The sequence below is a fragment of the Schistocerca serialis genome, chromosome 4, assembly GCF_023864345.2.
Source record: "Schistocerca serialis cubense isolate TAMUIC-IGC-003099 chromosome 4, iqSchSeri2.2, whole genome shotgun sequence".
NCBI lineage: Eukaryota > Metazoa > Arthropoda > Insecta > Orthoptera > Acrididae > Schistocerca > Schistocerca serialis.
This window is the reverse complement of record NC_064641.1, coordinates 360244350-360268297: the sequence shown is the minus strand read 5'-3', so window position 1 is coordinate 360268297 and position 23948 is coordinate 360244350. Positions and strand designations below refer to the sequence as shown.

The 23948-nt window shown below is 43.5% G+C and overlaps 1 protein-coding gene across 1 annotated transcript in view; it reads left to right on the top strand.

Annotated features, from left to right (window-relative positions):
- Positions 1-22669, top strand: part of LOC126474460 (uncharacterized) — a 159828-nt gene extending 137159 nt beyond the window's left edge. Inside the window, exon 9 of the mRNA XM_050101933.1 lies at positions 22502-22669. Coding sequence (XP_049957890.1) covers positions 22502-22669 — 168 coding nt within the window. The remainder of the gene's footprint in view (positions 1-22501) is intronic.
- The last annotated feature ends 1279 nt before the right edge of the window (positions 22670-23948 follow it).

Below are 23948 nucleotides of genomic sequence, written 5' to 3'. Positions count from 1 at the left end.
ACAAAGGGCGAAATTTCTTTTTGAGAATAAATCGTTATTAAAGATAAAGTAAAGTATTTTTAAAGCTACATCTATGAAAATTGCTATATGACTTCTAGGTTGTAAATAAAAAATACGTGTTACAGTGTTTTTGAAAATCCAACCTTTAACGTGGTGAAACAGGGGAAGAAAATGTCTATTAAAATATGTCATTATAAAAGCATTTTTAAAGTTAAACCTAAAAAAAATGTGTATTTTGTTTCTCGGTTAGAAATAAGAAAAATCGTGTTTCACTGTTTTTTTTTTTTTTTTAATTCAACCCCTATGGGACTGAAATAAAGGATGAAATTTTAATGGAAATACTTCGGTATGCAAGCATTTTTGTAACTAAATCTTTTGAAAAGATGTATTTTACTTCTCTGTTAGAAACTCAATGTTTCTGAAAATTCAATTGGGATGAAAATTTTTAAGAAAGGATTTTTTTGTTAGTAAAATTTAAAGCTAAATCTATGAAAATTGAAGCTTAACTTCTCGGTTAGATATAAAGAAGTGTCCATTACAGGAGAAAGTTTCTGTGGAAATATCATAACAAGAAAGCAAAAGGCATGATTAACAAAAATCAGCTACCAGAATGGCTTTTTGGTCAGAATTACGGTCAGAAAAGACCATGCTTCTATGGCCTTACTTAGCGTAAAAAATTCAGACAGTGTCGTAGTTTCTGAACAATACAAAAATTCGATTAACAAAAAAATGAGCCGACCATGCAGTCTTCGCGAGCGAAGCAGCGGACGCTAAGTTAGTTGCTAATATTGCTGTGTTCTTACACATCCGACGTGACCAATGTTAGTCTAGTAAAGTGTGTCATGAACATGTACTGGTCTGCGTGATCAACTATTTGAGTTGGTGCCCACTTTACATTTTTTTGTCTTTCTCTTTGATGAATATAATTTCTGTGTATTATTCGTATGTTTTATATAAAGTTCCACGTATCTTAATTCTAAGTCTCTTATGTGTATTTGTTTCAGTTTTTTATTTTGGTACATGCCGATCATGTTTCATGAAATTTATGTTATTGGTATGTTGTTTACATGTTGCTGATCCTCGTGTGTTAATTTATCTGTGTCATGTAATAGCTTCTCAAGGAAATAATGTGTTAATCGTCGCCTCAGCTTGACAAGCTTTGGACACAATTAACAGTGTTACTTCCCTACAAGCACGCTAAACTTACGGGCGAAGTCCAATGCTTCTTTTCTGTTACGAAGTTAAGATTTTTTATGAACAGGAATTTACTACCGCTGTCACAACTAACTGGTTTAATTTGTTGCGTTGTTACATTTTTTAGTGATACAACACCAGTTAAACAGACGTGTCGACCGACAGGTCACATTCTTTTAGCCGTATTACAATCCAAGTCTGAACTTCTATTATATCTGCGATTACATTTATGTTCAGTGACTGTAATTCATGCTGGACAAAATGAGTTTCTTATTTCACTGATGCTACCTTGTAATCGAACACTTTGGATAGAGTTCGCAATTTTTCAACCTCATCACTGTTTTGGTGTTCTTTTCCTATAAGCTCGGCAACAGAAGCATTCATAGTTGTTACTCGTCTACCATGTTCAATCTTGAACCAAATCGACTATCAAGCTTACATGAAAAAATATTATAATTATTATTCTACACCAGTGTTAATTTCTTTTATATAACTTTCGAATCGGTTTCAGTCTTCTTATCTTTCTTTTTTTCTAATTTCTCTGGCCTTATGTTTCTCATTTTCTTGATTGTCAATCAACTTTTCCAAAAGTGTTAGCACATTCTCTTCGTCCCTCATTTTGAGAAATTTGCAAAAAAGTTACCGTCCATGCACTACTCTGTACAAGTCACATGCTGTTCTCTTGTTTGTCAATCACTCAATTTCGCACTTACACGTGTAGTTATACTCATACACATGCAGTCAAGTTTTGCAGTAATTTATCTTATTCCTTGCACTGTTTTGGCCCCTCGCATTATTGTCCAGATTTCCTTCAATGAATCACCACCAACAGCTCAATCCATCCACAACTGCAAGTTACAATTACCTCTGCTCTATTGAGTACTCTTTATCTTGTCTGTATTTTACCGTAAAACATAAACTCAAGGCAGTATCATCTCTTATTTGCACATCTTACATCTACTACGTTCACCTTAAGACCGTAAGTTAATATATGCTTTAATAGTGAACAAGGAATCCCAATAACAAGCAAATGATGTCAAAATCTGCTGTTTCTATCGCAAAGGCGCCAATTTTTACGAGTTCCAGTTGAAGTACTCGAACGGCAGTGCAGATTTAATATTCTCAGATTTGTTGCAGAGACAACAAGCAACAGAATGTTACAGAGAGGGCTAGGATTTTATGACCCAAAACCACCATAATATGCACACAAAAATATGCTGTTATGAACAACTATTTATAAAAAATATGCATAATAACATACAAATATGACCTAACAACATTCCAGTTGTAAAGTAAGTTAGTAAGTCAGTTTATAATTATGAGCTATTTATTGAAGAATAAAATGCACATGAGAAGCAACCTAAACTACGTAGTTTGACATATTATGCTTTTTATTAACATTATCAGAATGTAGTTAACCTACGATGTTTTTTTGTATATCACAATTTTTACTCAGTTTATGAGCTCCGAGTTGCAACATACAATGAATATGTTGTGCAAATTTTCAAATAAAAACGATTTCCTATTACAGCTAACAAAACCTTGTACTTCGAAAAACTTATTTCTACTTCATCTGACACAAGAGGAGAATATTTAAAATGTACGCTATTATATCAGTCAAAATCATGAAGAGAGAACTTTTCACCCAACGAAATAATTGAATTGGAACACAGTTATAATCCCCTTCGTTTTTTTCTAAGACATTTTCCATTTTCTTTGATACTTCCTTTCCCACATTACCACAAACAGCTTCTAATTTAGTCACAGTTTTTTTCACTTCTTCTGTCCGCTTCACCAGTAGCACTTCTGATTGCTCCAAAGCGGTTACGGCAGCAGAAATAAATCCAAATATTGATTTTATGTACTTAAGTTTTCCGGAAATTCCAGCGTATTTAATTTTTGCACTAGTCCAACTGAAGCGGCTTCACTGCTGTCGATTGAATGAATGATGCTTTTCACAACGTTCAAGTTCTGGCAGTAATAGTTGCAGGCATAAGTGCAGAATCCCCATCTTGTCAAAACGGAAATGGTGATACGGTTGTGTCTGGAGCTAACAACTTACTTGAAGGGCATTTCAAAAATACCTTTTTGATACACCAAATAAATTTCTCAACTTCACAGGATTTACTACGAAACTCTTCTGCAACTCTGACAAGTGAGTAAGGTGCGAGCTAAACAACTCGCATTACCCATTTTGCTCTATAACGCTTTTTCTGAAACGGCCCTCACCATATAACGCGAAGCATTGTTATGCTTAACGCCTTCGGGAAATAAAAATTGCACCCATGGATCTCTCGACAAATTTGCTAATGGTGGAAAAATATACTTTTTCTAAACGTTCACAGTTAATTAGAAACATTTCGTCCACACCATCTTCTTCCACAGTTCCCACAATGACGTATTTGTACCTCGCAGCCTGATCTGTTCAAATGGCTCAAATGGCTCTGAGCGCTATGGGACTTAACTTCTGAGGTCATCAGTCCCTTAGAACTTAGAAATACTTAAACCTAACATACCTAAGGACATCACACATATCCAAGCCCGAGGCAGGATTCGAACCTGCGACCGTAGCGGTCGCGCGGTTCCAGACTGAAGCGCCTAGAGCCACTCGGCCTCTTCGGCCGACCCTGATTTGTTGCATTGTCTTTTCGTAGCTTTGGGTGACACAGTCCTTTCTTAATGTGGAAGAATGAGGACGAGATTTGTCTTTGTATTTCTAATATTTCAAGAAATTCTGGATGGTTCAATTTACTTAAGGAAGTGTCAGCACAAAGGAAAGATGTGCAAATTTCCTCGAAGAATGGTGAATAAGACTTGCGGAATTGCCCTAGGAGCTTTTGCTGTAGTATTTTTCCATCTCCAATCCGTTGTACCCCACGTTTTTGTTTTCCTGCTGCCACATGCCGTTGAACCTTAAATCACTTCTCCGCAGTTACGCTTACCCTGTACTATGGGGCGGCGGGTGTATTTTAATGTTAAGAAATATTGTATTTTTTCCACGCCGTCTTTTACGAGAGCCTGAAAACTACTTTTGAGGTCAGCCAGAAAGCAATGGAGAACATTCTGACCATAGTTTCCACTCCGCAAGTCCACATTCTTCTTGTGGTCACTGAAAGAAATGCTTCTACTCCTTATTTACTCAGAGGGGATCAGGAACTATTATATAAGCAAAAGTTTCCATTTCTAACTGATTCATACACTACTGGCCATTAAAATTGCTACACCACGAAGATGACGTGCTACAGACGCGAAATTTAACCGACAGGAAGAAGATGCTGTGATATGCAAATGATTAGCTTTTCAGAGCATTCACACAAGGTTGGCGCCGGTGGCGACACCTACAACGTGCTGACATGAGGAAAGTTTCCAACCGATTTCTCATACACAAACAGCAGTTGACCGGCGTTGCCTGGTGAAACGTTGTTGTGATGCCTCGTGTAAGGAGAAGAAATGTGTACCATCACGTTTCCGACTTTGATAAAGGCCGGATTGTAGCCTAATGTGATTGCGGTTTATCGTATCGCGACATTGCTGCTCGCGTTGGTCAAGATCCAACGACTGTTAGCAGAATATGGAATCGGTGCGTTCAGAAGGGTAATACGGAACGCCGTGCTAGATTCCAACGACCTCGTATCACTAGCAGTAGAGATGACAGACATCTTATCCGCAAGGCTGTAAAGGATCGTGCAGCCACGTCTAGATCCCTGAGTCAACAGATGGGGTCGTTTGCAAGACAACCATCTGCACGAACAGTTCGACGACGTTTGCTGCAGCATGGAGTAACAGCTCGGAGACCATGGCTGCGGTTACCATTGACGCTGCATCACAGACAGGAGCGCCTGCGATGGTGTACTCAACGACGAACCTGGGTGCACGAATGGCAAAAGTCATTTTTTCGGATGAATCCAGGTTTTGTTTACAGAATCATGATGGTCGCATCCGTGTTTGGTGACATCGCGGTGAACGGACATTGGAAGCGTGTTTTCGTCATCGTCATACTGGTGTATCACGACGCTATAGGGTGCCATTGGTTACACGTCTCGGTCACCTCTTGTTCGCATAGACGGCACTTTGAACAGTGGACGTTACATTTCAGATGTGTTACGACCATTGGTTACACGTCTCGGTCACCTCTTGTTCGCATTGACGGCACTTTGAACAGTGGACGTTACATTTCAGATGTGTTACGACCCGTGGCTCTACCCTTCATTCGATCCCTGCCAAACCCTACATTTCAGCAGGATAATGCACGACCGCATGTTGCAGGTCCTGTACGGGCCTTTCTGGATACACCAAATGTTCGACTGCTGCCCTGGCCAGCACATTCTCCAGATATCTCACCAATTGAAAACGTCTGGTCAATGGTGGCCGAGCAACTGGCTCGTCACAATGTGCCAGTCACTAGTCTTGATGAACTGTGTTATCTGTAGTATCGTGTTGAAGCCGCATGGGCAGCTGTACCTGTACACGCCATCCAAGCTCGGTTTGACTCAATGCCCAGGCGTATCAAGGCCGAAGGTCGTTATTACGGCCAGAAGTGGTTGTTCTGGGTACTGATTTCTCAGGATCTTTGCACCCCAATTGCGTGAAAATGTAATCACATGTCAGTTCTAGTATAATATATTTGTCCAATGAATATCCGTTTATCATCTGCATTTCTTCTTGGTGTAGCAATTTTAATGGCCAGTAGCGCATATCTGATAACATTTCACATGCACAACATAGTAATATTCCTGATAAAAATAATAATAATAATAATAATTCCCGTGGAGGCCCGGGAAAAGAATAGGCCTCCGGTATGTTCTGCCAGTCGTAAAAGGCGACGAAAAGAACAAACCACTAATAGGGCTAACCCCCCTTTTAGTGTGATTAGTTGGTTCAGGACAGAACTAAAGAAGCCTCGGACAAGCGCCGTCATGGTCGGGGACGACGTTTGAGCCCTATGCCCGCCCACAATGGTAACGACACTGCTAGCCAACTGGAAAATGATTCAAATCCAATTGCATTGATTGTTGTTTACATCTAAATCTTGAAACTTGTTATATCTTCATTATTTAATGGATGTAATCAAGTGCTGTAGTCAGAACTTTCTAGCATTAATAAAAGTGATACTTAGTCTATTAGAAATAAGGATGTTTTAGTTCCAAATTTAGTTTTTAGTAAATTACTCGAAAATGATTAGAGATAGCTTAATGGGGTCACATAGTTAATCTTTGTATATCAAACTGAAGCTTCATACGACTTTTCATATTCCTGAGTCAAAGATACTGTGCCTTCAATTTTTCGTAAAAACTCCTGTTTTGACCAAAATATTGTTCCGATCAAGTTGAACCTTGTAACAGTTGATTGTGACACACATTTTTACATTCTGAACAATTTTTGGTTTTCTAGCTTTATTATTTATCGCCGCTTGTTTTTTTCTTAAAACAAAGTATTTAGGGAAAATTATTCATCTGATCACTCTGAGATTTAATAACTTTAACATTAATATACTGAAACATACATTGACAAAGTTTGGAAAAGCTACTTAAGGTTTTAATTTTATTCTTAGATTATGGGGTAATACTTTGTATGCTACGCACAGGCGCATTATGATGACGTGTAGCAGTGAACTTGGGATAAGTCCCGGTACCCTCGCTCGCCTGTGTGTCTCTCAAATGAGAACATCGCTTGTTTCGCCACAGTACAGTTAACAGCAGCATTTTACCATCAGTCGAAAATACTTTCTCACCTTATTGAGACGCTAACAGTTGTAATTTTATTTGAACTTTCGGCGTTTTTACCGAACTGCACTGCACACGCTTCCGACTTCAACAGGATTGAATAACACAATGAGACTCTTGTTTGTAGTCCAGAGTCCAGGATGTCTTAAGAAACGATAGTACGATCGATGAACGATGGGGGTTTGCGCAGCTCGAGGCGCGGACTGTTCAAATGGTTCAAATGGCTGTGAGCAATATGGGACCTAACATCTGAGGTCATCAGTCCCCTAGAACTTGAAACTACCTAAACCAAACTAACCTAAGGACATCACACACATCCATACCCGAGGCAGGATTCGAATCTGCGACCGTAGCGGTCGCGCGGTTCCAGACTGAAGCGCCTAGAACCCCTCGGCCACACCGGACGGCAGACACGGACGAGGATTGTATTGTTGCCGGTTCCAACCGACGGTTGCGTAAGCGCATACACGTTCTCTGCTCTTGAAGAAAGCATGTATACTGCTAATTATGTCTCTCGCATACTTTTGTAGAATTTGTCGCTTACCACCATCAGACGTGACATCTCGCAACAAATGTAATAGAAATTCCCTAAATAGCTCGCTACGATCGATAAGGTTTAATGCTCGCATTGGTTACGACATTCACAACGGAGTGCTGAGAACACTACTGAACGCACATTGGTTTTCGGAGAAACCGTGACGTAGATACGCAGAACTGTTGTAGTTTATGCAGATTAACGCAGCTAAATGACAGATAACAACTGTTTAAGGGACAAAATAAACTTATGCTTTATTCGCGCAACACATATGAATACATTTGACTACCAAATTATATTACGTTGCCCCATAAACAAACACGGAACATGTATATTCCATAGAGTCTAATGCACTCTGCACATCATATTTTGTGCGCCACTACGCACGCTGGAAAATGTTCACATATCCCCAACAAGAACAAACTTAAACTCATCCGCCATCGTTCGTGACTCCAACTATACCACTTCATCCAGTAACAATAGATTACAGGAACTCACCGTTGCGTAAGGGCGAAGTCCGTATTGCGAATTCAAACGGAAGGCCGATATTTGTCATTTTCCAGGAAACGAAATGAGATGCGAAGTTATGAGAAATGTAACACGAAAGAACTAAATTGCCTAAGAAAAGTTCTTTACTTCTTTAAACATCAGAATCATAACGAATATGATCATTTAGGCTTGCGTATCTCAGTGATACAGATAGCCGTAACATAGGAGCAACCACAACGGAAGGGTATCAACTGAGAGGCCAAACAAACGTGTGATTCCTGAGGAGGGGCAATAGCCTTTACAGTAAAAATTTGTAATTTTGTGGTAAGATCTTATGGGACCAAACTGCTTAGGTCATCGGTCCCGATGCTTACACACTAATTAATCTAACTTAAACTAACTCGCGCTATGGGAAACATACACATCCATGCCCGAGGGAGGAACCGAACCTCCGATGGGGGTAGCCGCGCGGACCGTGAAAAGACGCCTTAAACTGCGCGGCTGCCCCACGTGGCGCTTCCACAGTAGTTGCAGGGGCAACAGTCTGGATGATTGACTGACCTGGCCTTGCAACATTAACCAAAACGGCCTTGCTGTCATGGTACTGCGAACGGCTGAAGCCGGACGCGGTGGTCTAGCGGTTCTAGGCGCTCAGTCCGGAACCACGCGACTGCCACGGTCGCAGGTTCGAATCCTGCCTCGGGCATGGATGTGTGTGATGTCCTTAGGTTAGTTAGGTTTAAGTAGTTCTAAGTTCTAGGGGACTGATGACCACAGATGTTAAGTCCCATAGTGCTCAGAGCCATTTGAACCATTTTTGAACGGCTGAAAGCAAGGGGGAACTGCAACCATAATTTTTCCCGAGTGCATGCAGCTCTGCTGCACGATTACATGATGATGGCATCCTCTTGGATGAAATATTCCGGAGATAAAATAGTCCCCCATTCGCAACTCCGGACGGGGACTACCCAACAGAATGTCGTTATCAGGAGCGTGGGATGTAAGATCCCTTGATCGGGCAGGTAGGTTGGAAAAATTAAAAAGAGAAATGCATAGGTTAAAGTTAAATATAGAGGGAGTTAGCGAAGTTAGGTGGCAGGAGGAACAGGACTTCTGGTCAGATGAATGCTGGGTTATAAATGCAAAATCAAATAAGGGTAATGTAGGAGTAGTATTAATAATAAAAGAAAAGAATCGTCGATAAGCTATTATGAATAGCGTAGTGAACGCATTATTGAAGCCAAGATGCACGTGAAGGCTACACCCACCACAGTAGTACAAGTTTGCATGCCAACTAGCTCCGCAGATGATGAATAGATTGAAGAAATGTATGACGAGAATTTAAAAAAATTATTCAGTTAGTTAAGGGAGACGAAAATCTCATATCAATGGGGGAATGGAATTCGATAGTAGGAAAAGGAAGAGAAGGAAAACTAGTAGGTGAATATGGACTGATGGAAAGGAATGGAAGAGGTAGCCACCTGATAGAATTTTGCACAGAGTATAATTTAATCATAGCTAACACTTGGCTTCAGAATCATGAAAGAAGATTGTTTACCTGGAAGAGACCTGGAGACACCGATTTCCGACTGATTATACAGGGCGTTTTCGTAAGAGCGTGCAAAAATGTAACAGGACATAGAAAATACTCCACTGAACAATTTGAGATAGGGAACCTAGGGTCGGAGAAGCCAGTTTAAGGAGATACGGAAGTAAACTTGTCTACCGCTTTGTCTAGCATTACTGGCGTCACGCGGTGTAGCCACGCGGTCTCGGCGCCTTGCCACGGTTCACGCGGTTCTCCTGGTCCTCCCTCGGGCATGGTTGTGTATGTTGTCCTTAGCGTAAGTTAGTTTAAGTTAGATTAAATAGTGTGTAAGCCTAGGGTACCGATGATCTCAGCAGTTTGGTCCCATAGGAACTTACCACAACTTTCCAGCTTTCCAACATTACTGCTTCCCAGCTTATTTACAGCTAACATGCGTACAAGTTTATACGTACTGTGATGTTTATTTACATGTAAATTCTTTATTTTTTGCAAGGAAACAAGGAGGACGACCCTAATTACCAGGAAGTCATGATACAGGTTTTGTTTACTTCACTTGTCAATAAGGTGGCTCTGTTATATCGCATTTACATTGTCCGATGACAGAACGTGATATGAATCACGACAGACCCATTCATTACTCAATGCTATATTCAGAGACGTACAGTACAATTAGATGGATCAATACTGGTACAGTATTTCCTGTGGATTGGGGGGGGGGGGGGGAGGGGAGGTCTTATTCCATGGCCTGCGATGGCACCTGCCCCTTGATTACTTCCTATAGCGGTACCTAAAGTCACTTGTGTATGAGACCCCAGTGGATACGGGGATGGAATTACACTGCTGGCCATTACAATTACTACACCACGAAAATGACGTGCTACAGACAAAAATGTTCAAATGTGTGTGAAATCTTATGGGACTTAACTGCTACAGTCCCTAAGCTTACACACTACTTAACCTAAATTATCCTAAGGACAAACACACACACCCACGCCCGAGGGAGGACTCGAACCTCCGCCGGGACCAGCCACACAGTCTATGACTGCAGCGCCTCAGACCGCTCGGCTAATCCCGCGCGGCCGTGCTACAGACGCGAAATTTAACCGACAGGAAGAGGATGCTGTGATATGCAAATGATTAGCTTTTCAGAGCATTCACCTGCTCACATGAGGAAAGTTTCCAACCGATTTCTCATACACAAACAGCATTTGACCGGCGTTGCCTGGTGAAACGTTGTTGTGATGCCGCGTGTAAGGAGGAGAAATGCGTACCATCACGTTTCCGATTTTGATAAAGGTCGGATTATAGCCTGCGATGGTGTACTCAACGACGAACCTGGGTGCACAAATGGAAAAACGTCATTTTTTCGGATGAATCCAAGTTCTGTTTACAGCATCATGATGGTCGCATCCGTGTTTGGCGACATCGCGGTGAACGCACATTGGTAGCGTGTATTCGTGATCACCATACTGGCGTATTACCCGGCGTGATGGTATGGGGTGCCATTGGTTACACGTCTTGGTCACCTCTTGTTCGCATTGACGGCACTTTGAACAGTGGACGTTACATTTCAGATGTGTTGCGACCCGTGGCTCTACCCTTCATTCGATCCCTGCCAAACCCTACATTTCAGCAAGATAATGCACGACCGCATGTTGCAGGTCCTGTACGGGCCTTTCTGGATACAGAAAATGTTCGACTGCTGCCCTGGCCAGTACATTCTCCAGATCTCTCACCAATTGGAAACGTCTGGTCAATGGTGGCCGAGCAACTGGCTCGTCACAATATGCCAGTCAATACTCTTGATGAACTGTGGTATTGTGTTGAAGCTGCATGGGCAGCTGTACCTGTACACGCAGTCCAAGCTCTGTTTGACTCAATGCCCAGGCGTATCAAGGCCGTTCTTACGGCCAGCGGTGGTTGCTCTGGATACTGAGTTCTGAGGATCTATGCACCCCAATTGCGTGAAAATGTAATCACATGTCAGTTGTTGTATAATATATTTGTCCAATGAATACCCGTTTATCATTTGAATTTCTTCTTGGTGCAGCAATTCTAATGGCCAGTAGTGTAGTTGCCAGAATTGCCTTTGATGTGATTTGAAACACACCAGGGATATTTGTCAAGATGCCTCAGAATCTTCTTCACCGATGTCATGCTGAAGGCCGTCAGGTTCAGCGTATTTTGTAAGGTAGAGCACAAATGGTACGTTTATTGTGTCAGTGATGGTATTTGCAGTTAACTAAATAAAAAAGTACGCAGTAATGTGATTTTATTCCTTTTATCTCTTTAAGCTGACTCTTCCGACTCCAGGTTTCCTACCTAAAATTGTTCAGTGGAGCAGCCTCTATGTCCCGTTAAATTTTTGCAAGCCCTTATGGGGACACGCTGTATAATGGTAAGACAGACATTTCGGAACTAGATTTTAAATTGTGAGACATTTCAGAGGTCAGGTGTGGACCGCAATTTATTGGTTATGAAGTACAGATTAAAACTGAAGAAACTGCAAAAAAGTAGGAAGGAGATGGCACCTGGGTAGTCTGAAAGAACCAGAGGTTGTAGAGAGATTCAGAGAGAGCATTAGGTAACGATTGACAAGAACGGAGGAAATGAATACAGTAGAAGAAGAATGGGTATCTCTGAGAAATGAAATAGTGAAGGCAGCAGAGGATGAAGTAGGTAAAAAGACGAAGGCTAGTAGAAATCTTTGGGTAACACAAGAGAAATTGAATTTAACTTATGAAAGGAGAAAATATAAAAATGCAGTAAATGAAACAGGCGAAAGTAAATACAAACGTCTAAAAAATGAGATTAACAGGCAGTGCAAAATGGCGAAGCAAGAATGGCACATGACAAACGTAAGAATTTAACACATGTCAGTAAGGAAAAGGTTGAGGCCGTCTACAGGAAAATTTAAGTGACCTTTGGAGAAAGAGAACCACCTGTATGGATGTCAAGAGCTCAGATGGAAAGCCAGTCCAAAGCAAAGAAAGGAAAGCAGAAAGGTGGAAGAAGTACTTAGAGGGTCTACACAAGGGAGATGTCTTAGGGGAAATGAAAGAACATGTAGATGAATATGAGCTGGGAGATATGATACTGCGTGAAGAATTTGACAGAGCACTGAAACACCTAAGTCGAAACAAGGCCCCGGGAGTAGACAACATTCCGTTAAAATTACTGATAGCCTTGGGAGAGCCAGCCGTGACAAAACTCTTCCATCTGGTGAGCAAGATGTACGAGACAAGCGGAATACCCTCAGACTTCAAGAAGGATGTCATAACTCCAATTTCAAGGAAATCAAGTGCTGACAGATGTGAAAATTAGCGAATTATCAGATTAATAAGTGACGATTGCTAATGAATAACACAAATACAATACTGGCAATTAAAATTGCTACCCCACGAAGGTGACGTGCTACAGACGCAAAATTAAACCGACAGGAAGAAGATGCTGTGATATGCAAATGATTAGCTTTTCAGAGCATTCACACAAGGTTGGCGCCCGTGGCGACATCTACAACGTGCTGACATGAGGAACGTTTCCAACCGAGTTCTCATACACAAACAGCAGTTGACCGGCGTTGCCTGGTGAAACGTTGTTGTGATGCCTCGTGTAAGAAGGAGAAATGCGTACCATCACGTTTCCGACTTTGTTAAAGGTCGGATTGCTGCCTATCGCGATTGCGGTTTATCGTAGCGCGAGATAGCTGCTCGTGTTGGTCGAAATCCAATGACTGGTAGCAGAATATGGAATAGGTGGGTTCAGGAGGGCATTACGGAACGCCATGCTGTATCCTAACGGCCTCGTATCAATAGCAGTCGAGAAGATAGGCATCTTATCCGCATTGCTGTAACGGATCGTGCAGCCATGTCTCGATCCCTGAGTCAACAAGTGGGGACGTTTGCAAGACAACACCCAACTGCACAAACAGTTCGACGACGTTTGCAGCAGCATGGACTATCAGCTCGGAGACCATGGCTGCGGTTACCCTAGACGCTGCATCACAGCCGGGAGCGCCTGCGATGGTGTACTCAACGACGAACCTGGGTACACGAATAGCAAAACGTCATTTTTTCGGATGAATCCAGGTTCTGTTTACAGCATCATGATGGTCGCATCCGTGTTTGGCGACATCGCGGTGAACGCACATTGGAAGCGTGTATTCGTCTCGCCATACTGGCGTATCACCCGGCGCGATGGTATGGGGTGCCATTGATTACACGTCTTGGTCACCTCTTGTTCGCATTGACGGCACTTTGAACAGTGGACGTTACATTTCAGATGTGTTACGACCCGTGGCTCTACCCTTCATTCGATCCCTGCCAAACCCTACATTTCAGCAGGCTAATACACGACCGCATGTTGCAGGTCCTGTACGGGCCTTTCTGGATACAGAAAATGTTCGACTGCTGCCCTGGCCATGACATTCTCTAGATCTCTCACCAACTGAAAACGTCTGGTCAATGGTGGCCGATCAACTGGTTCGTCACAATACGCCAGTCACTACTCATGATGAACTGTGGTATCGTGTTGAAGCTGCATGGGCAGCTGTACATGTACACGCCATCCAAGCTCTGTTTGACTCAGTGCCCAGGCGTATCAGGGCCGTTATTACAGCCAGAGGTGGTTGTTCTGCGTACTGATTTCTCAGGATCTATGCACTTAATTGCGTGAAATGGTAATCACATGTCAGTTCTAGTATAATATATTTGTCCAATGAATACCCGTTTATCATCTGCATTTCTTTTTTGTGTAGCAATTTTAATGGCCAGTAGTGTACTTTACAGAAGACTGGAAAAACTTATAAAAGCCAACCTCGGGAAAGATCGGTTTGTATTTCGTGGAAATGTAGGAACACACGAGACAATACTGACTCTACGACTTTTCTTAGATGATGGGCAAACGCAAACCTACATTTATAACATTTGTAGGCTTACAGAAAGCTTTTGAGAATGTTCACTGGAATACTCTCTTTCAAATTCTAGTTGTAGCAGCGGTAAAATAAATGGAGCGAAAGGCAATTTACAATTTGTACAGAAACCAGGTGGCAGTTACAAGAGTCAAGGGACATGAAAGGAAAACAGTGGTTGAGAAGGGAGAGTTGTAGCCTATTCCCAGTGTTATCGAATCTGAATACTGAGGAAGCAGTAAAGCAAACAAAAGAAAAATTTGCGATGACATTGTATATCTGTCAGAGATAGCAAAGAACTTGGAAGAGCAACTGAACGGAATGGGCATTGTCTTGAAAGGAGGATATATAGAATGAACATTAACAAAAGGAAAACGAGGCTAGTGGAATGTAATCGAATTAGTCAGGTCTAGCTGATGGAATTAGATTAAAAAATGAAACACTTAAAGTAGTAGATGAGTTTTGCTACTTGGGCAGCAAAATAACTGAAGAAGATCGAAGAAGAGAGGAAATAAGTTGTTACCAATGACAACAAGCACGTTTCCGAAGAAGAGAAATTTGTTAACATCGAGTATAGATTTAAGTATCAGGAAGACTTTTCTGGAAGTATATGTGTGGAGTGTAGCCATGCATGGAAGTGAAACATGGACGATAAACAATTTAGATAAGAAGGAAGTAGAAGCTTTTGAAATTTGGTGCTACAGAAGAATTCTGAAGATTAGATGGGTAGATCACGTAACTAATGAGGAGGTATTGAATAGAATAGGGGAGAAGAGGAGTTTGTGATACAACTTGACTAGAAGAAGGGATCGGTTGGTAGGACATGTTCTGAGGCATCAAGGGATCACTAATTTAGTAATTGAGGGCAGCGTGGAGGGTAAAAATCGTAGAGGGAGACCAAGAGATGAATACACTAAACAGACTCAGAAGGATGTAGGCTGCAGTAGGTACTGGGAGATGAAGGAGCTTGCACAGGATAGAGTAGCCTGGAGAGCTGCGTCAGACCAGTCTCAGGACTGAAGACCACAACAATAACATGATCATTTAGTTATTATAATATTCTCTATTCGAGAGATATGTGTATAAATATTACCGTAATTAATATAGTTTTTCAAAACAAGTATTTATATGTTTTAAAATTATATGCTAGTCTTCCGAAAAATATCATAAGAACAAGAAAATGTGTGTGAAATCTTATGGGACTTAACTGCTAAGGTCATCAGTCCCTAAGCTTACACACTACTTAACCTAAATTATCCTAAGGACAAACACACACACCCATGCCCGATGGAGGAATCGAACCTCCGCCGGGACCAGCCACACAGTCCACGACTGCAGCGCCCCTGACCGCTCGGCTAATCCCGCGCGGCATCATAAGAACCTAGTTCTAGTTAAAGAATGTAAGCATTAATAACATTTTATGCTAACGCAGGACCAAAGTCTCTTGTTTCTTGTTTGTGGCTCGGCTCTAGGAAAGAGTGCTACATTCGATTAAAAAAAAGTAATCTTTGTCTCAATTAGGTTTTCGTGTTCGGTATTGACCAGGAACACGAAACGTTTGTCAATGAAGTGATTTAAAGTAATTAAAACGATCCTTTACCACCAATGTGTAATGTGGAAATGTAAATTCCTCTTTTATTTGTTTGCTAATAAAGCTGAAAAACGTTACTCCTACAAGAAAGAAAACTCCTATAACATAGTACTGTCTTTATCTGGTTAACTTTACCTTTCTATTCAATTTTTTGACATAATGTCTGCAAGAGCGTGACAGAAAATAATTCCAGAAGCGGTTTTCTACACAGCCTTCTTCGATAACGTAACAAACATTTTTAGGAAGTATGTTGTATTTAAACACCTCTTTTCAGTTACTTCTTTTGTACATTCTTTAAGAAGCAAATAGTACCGATAATTATGTGTCTGCTTCATAATATTACACCAGACAGACAGAGAGAACCTTTTACACTACATCATTCTACAGTAACAGTGAATAAAAGTATCTATATATTTTTTATAATTGTTCAGCTTCTTTTTTCACAGATAAGTGTTCACTAAAATATTATTCATGGTCTCGCTGTATGTTCAGTATTAATTGTAATATTCTTCTCGCTGATTTGCACTGAGCTAATATGCTGCCATCTGTAGGTCTCTGATAAAACACTGTCCTCCTAGCTACCACTAGAAGCTACCATTTTTTCCAGCACAAGATCCCACATGAGCGTCCCTTTCCTTATAGCTTGGTAGGCACGAAGCTCGTAATTTTCATAAAAGATAGCAAAATACACGTAACAGAACGTAGTCTAGTGTGCGGTAGCATAGCTTGTTAGTGGAAGGACATAAAGAAAAACACAAATACGTAATATTGCAATATCTCCATCACCCTGCCCCGACAACCTTAGTAAGGCCAATCATTTTGCCTCCTACCTCTCTGATGTCTTTACCATCCCTGACGATTCCCAGTTCGATTACTCCCTCTTCCAGATGTCCGCGATCGAACTGACACCTCTGCCCCTCCCCTCGCACCTGGTTTCCAGTACCTGGACAAGATTACACACACAGAACTCAACGCCCCTATCACTACACAGGATCTCATCGCTACACTCCGCGCGAAACGCAACACCGCGCCTGGTCACGATCGTGTCACCTATCGCCACCTCCGCGAAGCTCCTGCCTCTTTCCTCTCCTCCCTGGCCAGGCTCTACAATGTAGTCCTGTCCACAGGCTACTACCCCGACCTGTGGAAAACCTCCCGTATCCTGATGTCCCTTAAACCCGGTAAACCGCCATCTGCTGTCTCCTCCTACCGTCCCATCAGCCTTACCACGGTCTTGAGCAAGGTCCTGGAATCCATCCTCACCCGACGCACCCACCAGCATCTCCGCCAGCACCGCCTCCTCCCCTTTACCCAGTGTGGCTTTCGGCCGTCCTTCTCTTCCGATGACCTTCTCCTTCATCTCATTCATCTCCTATCCGAACAGCTTAATTCCCGTCGTTCCGCTATCTTCCTCTCCCTTGACCTTGAACGAGCCTATGACCGCGTGTAGCATTCCGGTCTCCTCTTCAAGCTCCAAACCTTCGCCCTTCCTGTCAACTACGTCCGTCTGATCGGCTCCTTTCTTTCCCAACGTCCTTCCTACGTCACCATCCACAACACGGATTCCTACACCGTTTTCCCCTCCGCTGGTGCGCCCCAGGGTTCCGTCCTCTCCCCTCTTCAGTACCTCTTGTATACGGCGCACATGTCGCTGCCTCCACCCCCCATCCACCTTCTCCAGTACGCCGATGACACCGCCTTCCTTGCCCTTGCCCCCACTCTGCAGCGCTCCCAACACCTTCTCCAATCCCACCTTGACCGGTTCACCGCTTGGTGCAACCAGTGGTTGGTTAAGGTCAATCCCTCCAAAACCCAGGCGATCATCGTAGGCAAAACCACCCCTTCCTTCTGCCTCCTTGATTTCTACATCACCATCTATGGCTGTCCTATCGCCCTCACCCCCACCCTCAAGTACCTTGGTGTTACCCTTGACCATCACCTCTCCTGGACCTCCCACCTCCGGACGATCCAAGCCAAGGCACGCTCCCTGCTCTGTCTCCTCAAGCTCCTTTCCGGCCATACTTGGGGTCTGGACCCCTCCACCATCCTCCATACCTATAAATCCCTCATTCGCCCTCTCCTTTGCTATGCCCACCCTGCCTGGATCTCCGCTCCCCCTACCTTTTACAAATCCCTTCAGCTCCTAGAACGTCATGCTCTTCACCTCGCCTATCGCATCCGTCTCCCCTCCCCCATGCGGATCCTGTATGACCTTATTCGCATCCCCCACCTTCTCCTTTTCCTTGAATGGATCCGGATCCTCTACACCTCCTGCAAACTCGATCCTCCTCACCCGCTGGTCTCTCCCATCCTCTCCCCCCCCCCCTCCCATCTGCTGCTGCATCTGTACTTCCATGTCCCACCTGCTCTCCATCTCTCCACTCTCCATACCCTCTTCCAAGGTGGCTTCCGCCAGCTCCCCCTCCCTGATGATGCCCTCCTCCCCTCCATCTACCCCTCCTACCAACTTTGATCCTCCCTCCCTCTTCCTGCGTTTGTTCCTTTGGGCACCCTCTCTCCCTTCTCGCCCGCCGGAGTGGCTGTGTGGTTCTAGGTGCTTCAATCTGGAACCGAGCGACCGCTACGGTCGCAGGTTCGAATCCTGCCTCGGGCATGGATGTGTGTGATGTCCTTAGATTAGTTAGGTTTAATTAGTTCCAAGTTCTAAGCGACTGATGACCTGAGGAGCTAAGTCGCATAGTGCTCAGAGCCATTTTTTTCTCCCTTCTCTCCCTCTTCCATCCCTCCTCCCTTTCTCCCCACTCCTCCCCCGGGCTTCCCCTACACCCATGCCTCCATTTCCTCCTCCGCTCTCCTCTGCCATTGGCATCTTTGCTCTCCCCTCTCCACCTCTCCCTCCCCCTCCCCTCTTGGCAGGTCCACGGACTCGTACCCGCTACGTGGACATTCGTGCACCGGAGATCACGCCATCAGTTTCTCGTGTGTGTGCCGTCGTGTTTGTGTTTTAGTGTCTGCTGTCACGCTCCAACGTTCACTTGTGCCATCGAAATCATCAGTGTTTGTGCGCTGTGTCAGCGTGTTTCAGTGTATTTATCGTCGAGTGTGAACGACTCGGTGTTTTTGTATTTCTGTGTCTACTGTTTTTTGCCTGTCACTATGTTTATACTGTATCTTCTTTCTGTTTTCTCATTGTCGGCTCGAAGGCTGAACAGCAGCGTAGTATGCTGCTGCCAGCCTACCTGATGTACAGGTATGAAAATATCAATAAAGGGGGAAAAAATATCCCCATCAACGGTCATTGCTCCGTAGCATTCAGAGGGAACGTTTGGAAATTTAATTTAGTACTTTTGACTAGTCGAGGAACTTGGAAGCGATGCAGAAGTTGAAAAGAGAGTGAGATGGAGCCGTAGCCTATCCCATGTGGTGTGCAACAATCTGTACATAGAGGAAGCAATGACGTAAACCACGGAAGACTGGGAAGCTGGAGTAAAGTACAGGGAGAAGAAATAAAAACTGAGATATGCCATGTCATTCTAATTCAGTCAGAAATGGCAAAGGAGTTTGGAATTCGGTTTAAAGGAATACAAAATGTCTTGAAAAGAGGTTATAAAATAATTATCAACAAAGGTAAAAGAGGGGCGGTGAAATAGTCGAATTAAACCGTGTGACGCTGACGTAATTAATTAGGTAATCAGACATTAACAGTAGAAGAAGAATTTTGCCATTTAGGAGAAAAATTACCGATGATAGCCGATTTAGAGAGGACATAAAATATAGATTGGCTGTAGTACGAAAACCTTTTCTGAAAAAGACGAAGCTACGAGCGTCGAATATAAATTTAAGTGATGGGGATTATTTATTAGAGATATTTGTCTGTAGCGTAACATTTTACTGAATTATGATGCACAATTCGAGAAAAGAAAAGAATGGAGATGTGGTACTGCAGAAGAATGCTGAAAGATGGGTATGAAAATGGGTATGTAGGTAGGATTACTTGTGACGATGTTCATTTTGTCATGCAGTTAGCATAGAGCTCAGTGAGCACACTAAATTCCGCTACAGAGTTTATCAGTCAATGCTCGCGAATACTTTTTATTACTAATAAGCAGTAACTGTGAACACTGACCTGTGTAGTCATTATGAAGAGGTACTAAATAGAATTGGAGAGAATGAAATGTATGGCACATTTTGACTGAAATAAGGAATCGTTTGATGGGTCACACCGTGAGTTCTCAAGGAATCGTCAGTTTTATAGTGGTGGGAAGTGTGGGCTGGTGCGTCGGCGGGGAGGATGTGGGAGGTCGGTAAAAATTTGCAGAAGGAGATCAATATTTCCCAACACGAAGCAGGTTCAAATGGGTGTAAGTTGCAGTAGTCATGTAGAGATGAAGATGCTTACACAGGATAGAGGAGCGTGAAGAACTACATCAAACCAGTCTTCGGATCTAAGACCGCTAAAGCGGAAACAATAACGACGATGACATTGGTGTAAAGTCTGACTTTTGGGAACTTTAGACGAACAACCTCCTTCAGTTGTTGGAGACGGATAACCATCAGTGTGGAGACAACCGTACTATCATACGTACACTGCTTTCCAGGCGGGAAGACCTGTCGGTCCCCGGCACAAATCCGCCTGGCAGATGGTTTTTGAGGCGGTCTGTGGATGGTTTTTAAGGCTGTTTTCCATCTGCCTCGGCGAATGCAGGCTAGTTCCCCTTATTCCGCCTCAGTTACACTATGTCGGCGATTGCTGCGCAAACACTTTCTCCACTTAGGCGTACACCATAATTACTCTACCACGCAAACATTGGGGTTACACTCATCTGGTGTGACACGTTCCAGGGAGGGAGGGGCGGGAGGGCTCCACTGGGGGAGGGGGGGGGGGGCAACTGCACAATAACCCAGGGTTCTGTGTTCGGTGTGGGGCGGGGGTAGGGTGAGTGGACTGCTGTAGCCTGTTGTGGAGTTGTGAACCACTGTGGGCTAAGGCGGGGACGACGCCTCTCAGTCGTTTCTATGTCCCCAGTTTCATACAATACAATCATACACAGGTGACTTCGATCATGGGGATGCTAAATTAAATTTTATTTTATTAAGAACTGCATTTAATCTTGAAAAGATAAAATAATTAAATGAGTAATTCTTCCCCAAAAAGAAAAGCTACCAATTACTTTAAAAATCTTAGGATATATTAGAATTCAGTGCGAGTTTCCACGTATAAACTACGACAAGTTACAGAATAGCCAGTATTATAATTAGAAACCTGAAAATACACTGAAGAGCCAAAGAAACTGGTACACCTGTGTAATATCGTGTAGGGCCCCCTAGAGCAAGCAGAAGTGCCGTAACACGACGTGGCATAGACTCGATTAATGTCAGAAGTAGTGTTGGAGAGAACTGACACCATGAATCCTGCAGGGCTGTCCATAAATCCGTAAGAGTATCAGAGGGTGGAGATCTCTTCTGAACAGCACTTGGCAAGTACTTAGCAAGGCATCCCACATATACTCAATACTGTTCATGTCTGGGGAGTTTTGTGGCTAGCGGAAGTGTTGAAACTCGGAAGAGTGTTCCTGGAGCCACTTTGTAGCAATTCTGGATGTGTGGGGTGCCGCATTGTCCTGCTGGAATTGCCCACGTCTGTTGGAATGCCCAATGGACATGAATAGATGCAGGTGATCAGACATGATGCTTATGTACGTGTCAGAGTCTTATGTAGACGTATGAAGGGTCCCATGTCACTCCAACTGAACACACCCCACACCATTACAGAACCTCCGCCAGCTTTAACAGTCTCCTGCTGACATGCAGGATCCATGGATTGACGAGTTTTTCTCCATACTCGTTCACGTCCATCCGCTCGATAAAATTTGAACCGAGACTCATCCGACCAGGCAACATGTTTCCGGTCACCAACAGTCCAATGTCAGTGTTGATGGGCTCAGGCGACGCTTAGTGTCGTGCGGTCACCAAGGGTACACGAGTGGGCCTCCGGCTCCGAAAACCCATATCGATGTTGTTTCGTTAAATGGTTCGCACGCTGATAGCCCAGCATTGAAAACTGCAGCAATTTGGGGAAGGGTTGCTCTTTGTCACGTTGAACGATTCCCATCAGTCGTCGTTGCTCCCGTTCGTGCAAGATCTTTTTCCGGCCGCAACGATGTCGGAGATTCGACATTTTACGGGATTCCTGATATTCGCGGCACACTCGTGAAATGATCGTACAGGAAAATCCCCACTTCACCGCTGACTCGGAAGTGCTGTTTCCCATCGCTCGTGCGCCGACTATGACACCACGTTCAAACTCAGTTAAATCTTGATAACCTGCCACTGTATCAGCAGTAACCGATCTAACAACTGCGCCAGACACTTGTCTCATACAGGCGTCGTCGACCGCAGCGCCGTCTTCTGCCTGTTTACATATCTCTGTATTTGGATACGCATGCCTATACCAGTTTCTTTGGGGCTTCGGTGTAGATATGACTGGTGTGACATAGAATTCTCCATGTTATATCTTTCCCGATGAAACGTGTCTTTTTGATGCTCACAGGACAGTAAGCAGGAAGAAGAACGCAGGGTCGTCGTTTATACAGCACCAGCTGTAACGGAGGCGGCCAGAGCGACTGTGACGCAGGCGGAGACTGCGGACGTCAACTGGCTGACGCAAGCCGGGCGCATGCTGTCTGCACTGCCGCTGCCTAAGGGACCAGGCCCATGAGGCCGACGCAACTGTACCTGTACTTGTCCGTCAAACTAAAACGTCTTGTCGTCTTCATTCCTATATTCTCGTAATTGGTGCCAGCCAAATAATGTTTTCTTATGTCTTAACTTCATGTTGTATTTATGAGAAGTAATAATAAAGTTTCTGTTATAACCTCGAAAAAATTAAGTTGCGACCAATAAAATTCTTGGCGGAGACCTTGGTTGTACAGATATGATACAGCAGAGCCTGTGTTGTTCAGAAGTATGATGCAATGTTCCTTCAGACATGCATGCATGTCAGAACTAAGTCACTGCGGCGACTACAGCCGTTATGAAATACATGCAGTGTATTCACAGTTTCAAATGTGGACAATCATTAACTGTGTAATGGAATGTCGGCAATGAAAATTTGAGCCGGACTGGGAGTCGAACCTGGACTTCCCGCTTATCGCGAGCTGTCACCTTACCATTAGGCTATCCGATCACAACTCACAGACAGAACCAACGTACATGGTTGACGACATACGGAATTCCGGATCTGGCTGTGAGTTGTGCTCGGATAGCCTAATGGTAAGGCGACAGCTCGCGATAAGTGGGAAATCCCAAAAAATGGTTCAAATGGCTCTGAGCACTATGGGACTTAACATCTCAGGTCATCAGTCCCCTAGAACTTAGAACTACTTAAACCTAACTAACCTAAGAACATTACACACATCCATGCCCGAGGCAGGACTCGAACCTGCGACCGCAGCGGTCGCGCGGGGAATCCCATTTCGAGACCTGGTCCGGCACAAATTTTCATTGTCGTCATTCCATCATACAACTGATGGTTGTCCAGTTTTGCAACTGCGAACACATTTAAAGTATTTTGTCTGGGTTTTGGCTGTTCAGGAAACGTTCCACGTCTAAGGTCAGCTCGTCGTATTTCTGCAAAGTCGTGCCACACAAACGTTTCTTTAATCGAAGAAAGAGGAAGAAGTTACTATGCCATTTCAGGAGAACACAGAGGAAGGGGCATAATCAGACAGCATGCGTGACTGTGTCCTGTGCAGAACGAGCTGGGGAATTGTCATCGAGTAAAACCAAACCCCTGGAAAGCTGTGCATTATGCTTCGTCTTCACAGTCTCCTTTAATCTTGTCAGTAGAGTTCGGTAGTATGCTTTTGTGACAATTTGGTCTTTATGGGTTAATCAGCACCACTTTATGGCATTTATAAAAACCACTCTCCGTCACCTTACCCTGTAATGGTTGTGTCTTCGCCATTTCCGATGGTGGTGAACAGGCTTCTGCAGGA